The 13,317-nt window shown below is 46.0% G+C and overlaps 1 protein-coding gene across 1 annotated transcript; it reads left to right on the top strand.

The window, feature by feature from the left end:
* The first annotated feature begins 322 nt into the window (after nt 1-322).
* LOC148846254 (uncharacterized) lies at nt 323-1,135 on the top strand. The gene is made up of 2 exons (XM_088955953.1): nt 323-823; nt 929-1,135. Exons 1-2 carry the CDS (start codon nt 323-325, stop codon nt 1,133-1,135), a joined length of 708 nt encoding a protein of 235 aa, XP_088812079.1.
* The last annotated feature ends 12,182 nt before the right edge of the window (nt 1,136-13,317 follow it).

The following is a 13,317-nucleotide window of genomic DNA, read 5'->3' as shown; positions in this document are numbered from 1 at the left end:
CAGCGAAGACTTAGAGGGGCTTGCTATACCCCATGACGATTCCCTCATGGTCACAGCCATCATCTCCAATTTTATGGTAAAGAAAATCTTAGTGGATAGTGGCTCGTCAACCGGTATCCTTTTTTATGACACTTATGAGAGAATGAAGCTCGCGCCAGAGTGGCTCCAGCCCACCGATGCTCCCCTCGTTGGCTTCTCCGTCAGCATCATTAGGCCAGAAGGAAAAACTACCCTACCCATCATGGTAGGGACAATTCCACACTAGGTAACTTGGATGCATGAGTTCCTTGTGGTGAAGGTTGCCTCTCCCTACAACGCGATAATGGGAAGACCAACCCTTCATGCACTAGGGGCAGCCATGTCCTCTTATCACCTAGCCCTTAAGCTCCCCACCGAGCACGGCATCAGAGTCGTTCGTGGGAACCAGCAGATCGCCCGCCAATGCTATGTGGCGACACTAAAAGGAAAAATAAGGAGGCCTTGTCACTGGAAGGCCTCGACCCACGGGAAGAGCCAGCGAGCCGAGGACCTCGTCTCAGTTCTCCTGGATGAATCAAACCCAGAAAAGATGGTCCGTGTCGGGTTCAATCTCCCCCGTGAATGTCTGTTTGAACTGGTAGGTTTCCTCAGAACTAATGCCGACGTCTTTGCTTGGTCTGCCGCTGACATGCCCAAAATTGACCTTTCGATCATTACTCACAAGCTGAGCGTGGACCCGATCTCTAGGCTAGTCCAGCAAAAGAAGAGGAACTTTGCACCAGAGCGATGGAAGGCTATAGGAGAGGAAGTTGATAAGCTACTCGACGCCAGTTTCATCCATGAGGTACATTACCCCAACTGACTGTCTAACATCGTCTTGGTAAGAAAAGCTAATGGGAAATGGCGAATCTATATTGACTTCGCAGATCTCAACCGAACTTGTCTGAAGGACAGTTTTCCTTTGCCAAGGATATACCTCCTCGTCGACGCCACCGCAGGGTATGAACTACTCAGCTTCATGGATGCTTTCTCCGGGTACAACCAGATCCAGATGCACCCCGACAACGAGGAGAAGACATCTTTCATCACTGAGCACAACACGCATTGCTACAAGGTAATGTCGTTCGGCCTTAAGAATGTAGGGGCGACTTACTAGTGCCTTGTCAACAAGGTTTTCAAGAATCAGATGGGGAGGAACGTCGAAGCCTATGTGGATGACATGGTAGTGAAGTGCCTGAAAGCCGAACCGCACACCTTGGACCTGGCCAAGATCTTTGATTCTCTGCATAAATTCAAGATGAAGCTCAACTCGAGCAAGTGCCCCTTCGGGGTTACCTTGGGAAAATTTTTAGGCTTTGTCATCACTCAAAGATGCATCGAAGCCAACCCATGCAAGGTACAGGCCATACTAGACATGGCACCCCCTCGGTTAGTAAAGGAGACTCAAAGACTCACTTGCAGGATAGCCGCCCTCAACCATTTCATGTTAAAATTGGCAGATCGCTGCTTCCCTTCTTTTGCGCCATCAAGAAGCTAAAAGATTTTCGGTGGATGAAGGAGTGCTAGTGTGCCTTCGATGAGCTCAAGCTATACCTCGCCTCACTCCCGCTCCTCACTCGACCTGTATCAAGGGAAACCCTATATTTATACCTATAAGTCGGAGACGAGGTCGTCAACCCGTTCTTGGTAAAAGATGATAGAATCCAGAGACCAGTATACTATGTCAGCAAAGTCCTCAACGACGTCGAGGCTAGGTACCCCGAAGTGGAAAAGCTAGCTTACGCCCTCATCATCTCGACTAGAAAGCTCATGCCGTATTTCCAAGCCCACACCATAGTGGTCCTGACAAATCAGCCCCTTAGGGTCGTCCTCGCTAAGCCAGAGACTTTGGGATGCCCAATTAAGTGGGTGAAAGAACTATCAGAGTTTGACATACAATACCAGCTAAGGCCAACGATCAAAGTGCAAGCCTTGGCTGACTTCATAGCAGAAAGCACTTTCACCAGGCACCTCAGCCGGCCTCTCAAAGATGAGTTAGAGGAATCACGACCGACCTAGGAGGCCTCCCCTGCGTAGAGACTTTTTGTCGATGGTTCATCCAACACCAAAGGGAGTGGATCGGGCCTCATTATCCTCACCCCTGATGATGTTGTCATAGAGTATGCACTAAGATTCGAGTTCCCTACATCCGAAAACGAAGTCGAGTACGAAGCTCTCTGGGCAGGGTTGCAGCTCACCCGAGACCTTGACTCTAAGCACGTTGAAGTCCTCAATGACTCAAAGCTGGTGACGAATCAAGTCAATGGTGACTACGAGGCCAGAGAACAAAGCATGGCTAAGTACCTCGTCAGAGTTCAAGAGTTAGCTCACCACTTCCAATGCTTCTCTCTACAACAAGTCTTGCGAGCTGAGAACACCCGAGCCGACGCCCTCTCCAAATTGGCGAGCACATTGGGCGTGGTCCTCGGCCACACTGTGCACGTGGAAAGATTGGCCTGACCCTCCATAGAGGACATCCAAATCCTCCCCGTAGAGGCCGAACCATCTTGGATGGTGAAGGGATAGGATATCCATCACATGGATACCCAAAAATTGCAGAATAAGGGGGCGAATTTCAAAAATTTTTCTCTCCCTTCAACTAGGAATTGCATTCCCTATTTAGAAAATCATATTTTCAAGGATCATTCTTGAACCACAAACTGAACCAGATCTGAACCAAAAGGAGTAGGAAGGGATTATACCAGATACGAAGAAACAGTATCTTCCAATGGAGGTGTTCATGCCCAAGGAAGGATCCAAAATCTGCTCCCACAGAAGATGGCGCAGTGCAGGATGGAGCAGAATCAGCAGTGTTCTAAAAAAACTTGACCCTTCGAAAGAATCAACAGAATGACTCGTGAATACAGCTCCAATCAATCTTTTCTCCAAAAGATTGGTATCAAGATCAAATCTTGATTACTCCTGTAGAGAGGAAGAGATCGAATTGCTGGAGGCGGCAGCTGTAGGAAGAGGCGGCAAAAGAGAATTCGCAAGGTGCAAAATTCTCTCTTCTTGTGATTTCAACTCTGAAGACAAGAATGTGTTGTTTGCATCTCCAAAAGTTGCTGCCCCCTCCTCCTTTTATATTCTTAAAGAGATCAGTTACTAATCCCATTAGGATTTGCTAATACAAATCATATTTGGATAAAAAGTCCCTTTAAGTGATAAGGGATAACCCTTATCTTATCTGCTGATCAGATCAGCCATCTCCTAATCTAATTAGGAGGTTTCCATATCTAAATCTTATTTAGATCTTGGACTCTCTAAGTGGATAGGGTATGGGCCCAATCCTATCAGTTGATCCATCTTAAATTCACCCCTTTTAAATGACTGGTCAAACCAGCCTAGTTCGAAATGGGCTTAAGGCCCATTTAAGGTTATGTATCCACTTAGCCTTCCAAACTGCTGCCCAGTTGGGCTTCCTTGTATGGCGTGGGGCCCAAACATTGATCTACACATTAGCCACATGGGTTCGGCCCAGCCTTTGTTACAAGGCCTGGCCGAATACACTGTTATGGACAGTGTACCCCTTGAAACCCATCTTATGGGCTCTATGGGCCCAACACTTACCCTAAGTGGTCCCTGGGCAAAACCACCTTGTAACACCTAGGGACTATGGGCAGATGCAAGATTAGCCCACCAGGCATTATCCTTAATGGTCTTACACTTAACCTCTCAGCCCATAATGATCATACACTACCCGACAAGAGAGGACCTCTCCCTCGGCTGCAAGGAACAGTGTTGCACTCTCTGCTTATATGGATATTAGGAATTAAAACATTTTGCAAATCATTTCGAAATCATAATATATATACTTTTATATCCCATATAAAATATATTTTGCAAAACAAATCTGAACGATTGAAATTGGCTGCCGGCAGTCTTGGTTTCCATCAGTGAGAGTGCATCCCCGATCATTACCTTTGTCCGACAAAGGGGCTGATCCTGTCACTATGATCATCCACTCAGATTAATTCTCAGATTGTCCCAAAATACCCAGGTTTTGACCCCCTTTAAGGATCTCACTGATTGGTACATCAAAGATAACCCAATCCGACACCTAGTGCAGTATCATAATCGAGTCTATGGGTCGGGTGTAACTTTTCAGTTTTGCCCATCAATCTCCAAGGTCCAGGGCAATACTGGAAATCTGGTCCATTTCAAAGATTCAATTAATCCCACATTGTATGTGCCTAGGGTCTCACCCTGGTAACTGAAACAGGCCACCCCAATCGACTTGGTGGCACCACAGTGTCAACCTTGTCAGGATAAGTCTCCCAGACCGACCCACTAGCTGTGAACATTCTAAACTAACACGAGTCTCATTAAGTGTCCAGTTTAAGGGTATTACATAGAAACATACAAAGGAAACATGAATCAAATATGCACTTTTTTCATTTACAATAAACTCATCAAGTACATCATCTTGATTGAAACTAAGGGCATACAAAACTTTTTAACATCTCCCACTTGCACTTAGGTCCAATCAGGTATAAGCCAGATTCTCATGCTTTCCACGTGTTTCTCAAACACTTTCTGTGATAATGGCTTCGTCAATGGGTCTACTACATTTTCCGTTGACGCTACCTTCTGAATCAGGACATCCCCTCTACCAACAATCTCCCGCAGTACGTGGTACTTCCTCTCAATGTGCTTCGACTTCGAGTGGGCTCGTGGCTCCTTAGCCTGAGCAATGGCTCCATTGTTGTCACACAACAATGGGATGGGTGATGTGCTGGACGGAACTACTCCCAACTCGTGAACGAACTTCTTCATCCACACGGCAGCCTCATTTGTGGCAATGTACTTAGCCTCAGTCGTGGAGTCTACAGTGGATCCCTGTTTGCTGCTTTTCCAACAAACAACACACAATCCTATCGTGAAAACATATCCAGATGTAGACTTTCTATCATCTCAATCCGACTTGAAATCTGAAAGAATGGTAGGATCCATCTAATGGACACCAAGAAAGGTGTAGAATGGGTGGGCGAATTTCAAAAATTTTTCTACCTTCTCCCAACTGGAAATCATATTCCATAAATTTAGAATACAATAGTCAAGGATTCTACTTGAACCATAATCAAACCAGATCTGAACCAAAAGGGAACAGGAATGATTATACCTGATCCGGAGAAACAATATCTCCCAAAGTTGGTGTTCACGCCCAAAGAAGATACCAAGATCCACTTCTACTGAAGATGAACATCTGTGGATGGAACGGAGCCAGCAGTGTGCGTCCTACACACTGGATCCTTCGCAAAAATCCACTGGAAACTCTGAACACCGAATCATTTTTAGTCTTTTCTACAAGACTGATGTCAAGAACTGATTTCTTGACTTCTTTCTCCTACAAAGATCAAATCTTGCAAGAGGGGTTGGCGGCGGCTGGAGGAGAACTCCTGGGACGAAGATGGCTGAACTGCTTTTCTTCCCTCTAGAGTTTTTGAGATCTAATCTCTGTATGCAGAAGACTTTCTTTTCTCTTGGAAAAACTTGGTTCGAAATCTTGTATATTCGAATTCTTTTTCTCCTCCTTTTCTTGTTGATGAAGAAATCCTCCTAATTAGGAGTTATCCCAATCCAAATCAATATTTGGATAGGGGATAATCTTAATCCTATCTATAGATTAAGTTAGTTTACTCCTGATCTTATTAGGACGAGTGCACAGCATGGCATACATGATGCTTCCTACGGCTGAGGCATAGGGAACGTCTTTCATGCCATCAATCTCCTCAGAAGTCTTGGGAGACATCTTTTGGAGAGAGTGACTCCGTGCCAGAAAGGAACATTTCCTTTCTTGGAGTTTTCCATGCTGTATCTTTTGACTATTTTGTCAATGCAAGCAGATTGGGATAATCCTATTATCCGCTTCGATCTATATCTATAGACTCGAAAACCCAGTATATAGGAGGCTTCTCCAAGATCTTTAATGGAGAACTGCTGTGAAAGCCATACTTTCGCCGTAGTTAACATTCCTACATCATTCCCAATGAGTAGAATGTCATCTACATATAGAAAGAAGAAACTAACCTTATCTCCACTTAGCCTTCCAAACTGTTGCCCAGTTGGGCTTCCTTGTATGGCATGGGACCCAAACATTGATCTACACATCAGCCACATGGGTTCAGCCCAGCCTTTGTTACAAGGCCTGGCCGAATACACTGTTATGGACAGTGCACCCCTTGAATCCCATCTTATGGGCTCTATGGGCCCAACACTTACCCTAAGTGGTCCCTGGGCAAAACCACCTTGTAACACCCAGGGACTGTGGGCAGATGCAAGATTAGCCCACCAGGTATTATCCTTAATGGTCTTATACTTAACCTCTCAGCCCATAATGATCATACACTACCCGACAAGAGAGGACCTCTCCCTCGGCTGCAAGGAACAATGTTGCACTCTCTGCTTATATGGATCTTAGGAATTAAAACATTTTGCAAATCATTTCGAAACCATAATATATATACTTTTATATCCCATATAAAATATATTTTGCAAAACAAATCTGAACGATTGAAATCGGCTACCGGCAGTCTTGGTTTCCATCAGTGAGAGTGCATCCCCGATCATTACCTTTGTCCGACAAAGGGGCTGATCCTGTCACTATGATCATCCACTCAGATTAATTCTCATATTGTCCCAAAATACCCAGGTTTTGACCCCCGCTAAGGATCTCACTGATTGGTACATCAAAGATAACCCAATCCGACACCTAGTGCAGTATCATAATCGAGTCTATGGGTCGGGTGTAACTTTTCAGTTTTGCCCATCAATCTCCAAGGTCCAGGGCAATACTGGAAATCTGGTCCATTTCAAAGATTCAATTAATCCCACATTGTATGTGCCTAGGGTCTCACCCTGGTAACTGAAACAGGCCACCCCAATCGACTTGGTGGCACCACAGTGTCAACCTTGTCAGGATAGGTCTCCCAGACCGACCCACTAGCTGTGAATATTCTAAACTAACACGAGTCTCATTAAGTGTCCAGTTTAAGGGTATTACATAGAAACATACCAAGGAAACATTAATCAAATATGCACTTTTTTCATTTACAATAAACTCATCAAATACATCATCTTGATTGAAGCTAAGGGCATACAAAACTTTTTAACAGCTCCCACTTGCACTTAGGTCCAATCAGGTACAAGCCAGATTCTCATGCTTTCCACGTGTTTCTCAAACACTTTCTGTGATAGTGGCTTCGTCAATGGGTCTGCTACATTTTCCGTTGACGCTACCTTCTGAATCAGGACATCCCCTCTACCAACAATCTCCCGCAGTACGTGGTACTTCCTCTCAATGTGCTTCGACTTCGAGTGGGCTCGTGGCTCCTTAACCTGAGCAATGGCTCCATTGTTGTCACACAACAATGGGATGGGTGATGTGCTGGACGGAACTACTCCCAACTCGTGAACGAACTTCTTCATCCACACGGCAGCCTCATTTGCGGCAATGTACTCGGCCTCAGTCATGGAGTTTATAGTGGACCCTGTTTCCTTTTCTTGCAACAAACAACACACGATCCTATCGTGAAAACATATCCAGATGTAGATTTTCTATCATCTCGATCCGACTTGAAATCTAAAAGAATGGTAGGATCCATCTAATGGATGCCAAGAAGGGTGCGGAATGGGTGGGTGAATTTCAAAAATTTGTCTACCTTCTCCCAACTGGAAATCATATTCCATAAATTTAGAATACAATATTCAAGGATTCTACTTGAACCATAATCAAACCAGATCTGAACCAAAAGGGAACAGGAAGGATTATACCTGATCCGGAGAAACATTATCTCCCAAAGTTGGTGTTCACGCCCAAAGAAGATACCAAGATCCACTCCTACTGAAGATGAACAGTTGTGGATGGAACGAGCCAGCTGTGTGCGTCCTAAACACTAGATCCTTTGCAAGAACCCACTGGAAACTCTGAACACCGAATCATTTTTAGTCTTTTCTACAAGACTGATGTCAAGAACTGATTTCTTGACTTCTTTCTCTTACAAACATCAAATCTTACAAGAGAGGTTGGCGGCGGCTGGAGGAGAACTCCTGGGACGAAGATGACTGAACTGCTTTTCTTCTCTCTAGAGTTTTTGAGATCTAATCTCTGTATGCAGAAGACTTTCTTCTCTCTTGGAAAAACTTGGTTCGAAATCTGGTATATTCGAATTCTTTTTCTCCTCCTTTTCTTCTTGATTAAGAAATCCTCTTAATTTGGAGTTATCCCAATCCAAATCAATATTTGGATAGGGGATAATCTTAATCCTATCTGTAGATTAAGTTAGTTTACTTCTGATCTTATCAGGAAGTTACCAGATTCAAATCTAATTTGAATTTGGTCTCCTAGAGTGGATAAAGTCAAAAGCCCAATCCTTTTATTAACATCAATCTCAGATTCGCCCCTTAGATGGGTGATCATATCAACCCAACTCGTAATGGGCTTTTGGCCCATTAAGTGTTCAGTGTTTAACTAGTTTCCAATCTGCTGCCCAATTGAGTTTTTTTGTATGGCGTGGGACCCAAGCATTGATCTACACACCAGCCACATGGGTTCGGCCCAACCTTTATTACAAAGCCTAGCCAAATTCACTGAAAAACTCAGTGACCCTTTGAGCCCATCACATGGACCCTATGGGCCAAGCCATCTTATAGAAACCTAGGGACTATGGGCAGGTGCAAGATTAGCCCATCCGGTATTATCCTAAATGGTCTTACACTTAACCTCTCAGCCCTTAATGATCAAGCACTGCCCAACAAGAGAAGACCTCTCCCTCGGCTACAAGGAACAATGCTGCACTCTCTTCGGCCTCGCCTGGGATAGCACAGGATTTGGAAGCCAGGCGAGCCCCGCCTCTGACGTATGACTCTGCCTCACCTCCTAATATCCCGACAAGCCGAGATGAGCATGCAAATAAACAAACACTACGACCGAATCGTGTGTGCCTTGTGTATTGTGGTTTCAACCTTTCGAAGGGGCAAGGACCTCTCACAAAAAAAAGGAAAGAGAGAGAAAGAGAAAAGGGAAGAAACAACATGCTTGAAACACAATATACACAAAAAGTGACTTCATTCACTATTCAATGTTGGTCTTGTATAGCCTTTACAAAAATTTTGTATTGGCTTAAAAAAAAACAAATGGCAAGTATTACAACGATAAAAATAAAAAATAAAAAAGGGGAAAAAGTCTACGCCTGCGCCTCGTCTTTGGCTAGGGGAACAACATCTTCGGTTGGGTAAGCCTTAGCAGGAGCGTCAAGGATCACTTGCAGTCCCTTGACAACAAAATCTGGTAGCATCTGTAGGAGTGACTTCTTGGTATCTTCAATACCATTGAGGTAGGACGATGAAGCATACTCCACCTACGCATCTAGGTAGTTGGAAGACTTCTTGTACACCTCCACTGCCTCAGCCACTGCCTTCTTTGACTCCTTTGCCGAAGCTAGGGCTTCGATAGCTTTCGCCTCCGCCTTGTCAACCTTCTTTTCGGCCTTGGCAGCTCGTCTCTCCGCTTCCATGACGATGCTTTCCAGCCGCACCCGCTCAATTTGCTATTTGGAAAGCCCTTGCCACGCCTCCTTCAGCTGAGCGTCAAGACGATCCCAAAGCGATTGTTCATCCAGAAGCATCTTTCGGAACTTCTGGTGCTTCTCCTCGGCGGTGGCAGTTCCCTTCTGGAGCTTATTCCTTTCCCTTTGGAGCTTTTCCTCCACGACCTTCTTCTCCTTCTTTACCTTGTCGACATGACCCATTGCCAGTCTTGTTCGGTCCCCCAAACAAGAGGTCCTCTCTTGTCGGGCAATGTGTGATCATTATGGGCTGAGAGGTTAAGTGTAAGACCATTGAGGATAATACTTGATGGGCTAATCTTGCATCTACCCACAGTCCCTGGGTGTTACAAGGTGGCTTGGCCTAGGGACCACTTAGGGTAAATGTTGGGCCCATAGAACCCATCTGATGGGTTTCAGGGGGTGCACTATCCATAACAGTGTATTCGACCAGGCCTTGTAACAAAGGCTGGGCCGAACCCTTGTCGCTGATGTGTAGATCAATGTTAGGGTCCCACGCCATACAAGGAAGCCCAACTGGGCAGCAGTTTGGAAGGTTAATTGAATACATAACCTTAAATGGGCCTTAAGCCCATTTCGAACTAGGCTAATTTGATTAGTCACTTAAAGGAGCGAATTCTGAGATGGATCAGCTAATAGGATTGGGCACAGACCCTATCCACTTAGAGAGTCCAAGATCTAAATGAGATTTAGATCTGGAAACCCCTAATTAGATTAGGAGATGGCTGATCTAATATGCAGATAAGATAAGGGTTATCCCTTATCACTTAAAGGGACTTCTAATCCAAATATGATTTGGGTTAGCAACTCCTAATGGGATTAGGAGCTGATCCCTTTAAGTCTATAAAAGGAAGAGGGGGTGGCAGCCTTTAGACATGCAATGCAATCCATAGATCACTGTCTTCAGAGCTGAGATTATTAGAAGAGAGAATTCTGCACCCTACAAATACTCTCTTGCCGCCTCCTTCCTGCAGCCGCCGCATCCAGCAGTTCGATCTCTAGTTCTTGGGAGAAATCAATATTTGATTTTGATACCAATCTTTTGGAGAAAAGATTGGTGGGAGTTATATTCACAAGCCGTCCAGTTGATTCTTGTGAAGGGTCAAGTTCTTTTGGAAGAACACTGCTGATTCTGCTCCACCCTACACTGCGCCATCTCCAGTGGGAGCAGATTTTGGATCCTTCCTTGGGTGTGAACACCTCCATTGGGAGATACTGTTTCTTTGTATCAAGTATTATCCCTCCCTACTTCTTTTGGTTAAGATCTGGTTCAGTTTATGGTTCAAGAATGATCCTTGAAAATATGATTTTCTAAATAGAGAATTTGATTCTCAATTGAAGGGAGAGAAAAATTTTTGAAATTCGCCCCCTTATTCCGCAATCTTTGGGCATCCATGTGATGGATTTCCTATCCCTTCAATCTACCCCAGTGGTGGGCTTCTTTGGAACCTCAACTATTTTCTTCGGTGCCGCCAGCGACTGCTTCCCCTTGGCGATAACCTGTGAATCTCCCCCTTCACTGGGGCAGGGGGCAGCTTCACCATCGGACCTCTTCAGCGTCTACCCTCTGGCTTTCTTCCTGGCCTGCTTTTCCCGAGCCTTCTCCAACAAACGTTGCTTGGCGTCCATTGGCACTTCTGCGAAACAGCAAAGGACAACAGTTAGTACATTAGCGAAAAAGAAAAGAACGTGGGAGAGCACTAACCACAAATCCTCTCCTACCGAGGGGTGCTGGGCTAATCCCAGCGAAGACTAGGGGGACCTCCTCCTCCACCAACGACTTTGCCTAGAATGTTCCCATTACAAGTAGGTAAGCTACGACTGCAGCCTCTTCGTCTCAGAGCGTTGGGGAACATCTCTTGACATTGACGCAGGCTTCCCCCCAGTCGGACCTTAAATGCCAGCCCTTGGTGCAGGAGACGTAGAAGAATATATCCTTCCACCTATGAATGAATGAGGGGTTATGCACTGGCTTCCCCCTCCTCAGGTGGAAGTAATACATGTTGGCCTCGGAATCATGCTTCCTCGGCACGAACATGGCGCGGAACAATCTCAACGTCAGCCCCATGCCATTGAGCTGACCCAACACCATCATCGCCACGATAGTCCTAAGTGTGTTGGGTATGAGCTGGCTGATAGTGATGTCGTACCACTCTAGCAGTTCGGAGATTAAGGTTGGGAGGGGAAACGTAAGGCTCCACTCTAAAAAATGCTGGTAGATACAGATTTCCCCCTCCTTAGGGGTCCACAGCCTATCGCCCACGTCGGGGACCCTTAGGTTATGAAACCGGGGTATGTGGAACTTCTTCGCCAAGGATTTGACTTGGCACATGTCTAAGGAGCTGTCAAACTCTGAACACGAGACACCAACATCAGCCACACTTCGGGCAACACTCCCACTGGTCCGGCGACGAGTTCCACGGCATCATCCTCGGAGAGAGGAGATCCCTTGGCAATGCCAAGACGACGCTTTCATGGGGAGAGTCCTTTCCCCGGTGACTTCCCTCAGCACCCCCCGAGGTTAACCTCTCCCTCAAAACGACCACCTCCCGTTGAAGGGGGGCTATGGCTAAAGAACCTAGAGAAGACAAGGGTGAGGGGGTTGCAAGAGAGCTCCCTCCCGAGATGTTCAGGAGTTCATGGCACTCAGGACCATAATCTGAAAACGACATGTTTTGATTACCTAAGAAAGGGTGAAATGTCCCAAAGAAGGGAAGAAGTAGAAAAGTTCTGGAGAATTGAGAGTTGGGGAGCTACGTTCACTCGAGAGATAGGGCGTTTAAGTTCAAATGGAGAAGAGAATCACTATTAGGGCCCCTATTTAAAAGAAAACGAATGACTTGGATTTCTCCAAATCTGACGGCTGAAACCAATCTGCTCCCACCATCCAACTATGATGCGCCACCTAGAGCAGACCCTCGGAAGATGAAACGATGCCCAAAGCAACAGTCCAGATCGACGTAGATCTAACGGATGCGAGAGCCCCCCACTCCTGTGAACTTGTCCCACTGCACCTCCTAGAGTATGCCGTCGGGAGACAAAACAACGCCCAAAGCAATGGTCCAGATTGACGTAGATCTAACGGATGCGGGAGCTCCTCACTCTTGCGAGCCAATCTCACTACACCTCCTAGCGCATAGCCTTGGAAGGCGAAACAATATCGAGTGGACTACGGAGATCACCCGTGACAACCCGACGAGCGAACCGAAAGGCCCGCTCATCATGGACCACCAGGTGGACCGTTCAACTCGGAAAACACTAAACTCCTGGGATGACCTGGAGTGATACGGGACACCCTCGCCAAGTCGTGGCATCCACATCGCTCGCTCTTCCAAATCAAAGTGGGACAATGCGAGATGTAAAAATAACACCACTACAGGACATCCCTTGGCTAACGAATACGAAGGCATAACGACCACTACTCCCAACGACCGAAGCCAAAGCCTTGCTCCGATTACTACCCTCATTATGAGCAAAATCCAAGGCCTCACCTTAGTCTCAGGAGTGGGGAGCAAGTGATGTGGGTCAGCTTGGCCCAGCCCACTAATGCTTGCTAGCGTTAGCAACAATTAGGGAGCCCAGCTGCCTCCTTACGGAGCCAATCACATAGTTTTTTGGTGTACCCGCCAGGGCCTACAGCCTGACCTCGTACAACTCTCATCTGGGGCATTCATCTTCACCTACCCCCAGCACACTCAAGTATAAATAAGAAGTAACTTCCCCTTAAAAGGGG

Source organism: Nelumbo lutea, chromosome 7 (genome assembly GCF_056320005.1).
Source record: "Nelumbo lutea isolate HS-2025 chromosome 7, American lotus-T2T, whole genome shotgun sequence".
In the NCBI taxonomy this organism is placed as follows: Eukaryota; Viridiplantae; Streptophyta; class Magnoliopsida; order Proteales; family Nelumbonaceae; genus Nelumbo; species Nelumbo lutea.
The sequence above is the reverse complement of the archived record's forward strand: the minus strand, read 5'-3'. Positions and strand labels throughout refer to the sequence as shown.

Excerpts from the sequence above, each read along its gene's own strand:
- LOC148846254 (XM_088955953.1), top strand. The coding sequence starts at position 323 with ATGGGAAGACCAACCCTTCATGCACTAGGGGCAGCCATGTCCTCTTAT. Across the intron at positions 824-928 it reads ACGCCAGTTTCATCCATGAG|GACAGTTTTCCTTTGCCAAG; the intron begins GTACATTACCCC and ends ACTTGTCTGAAG.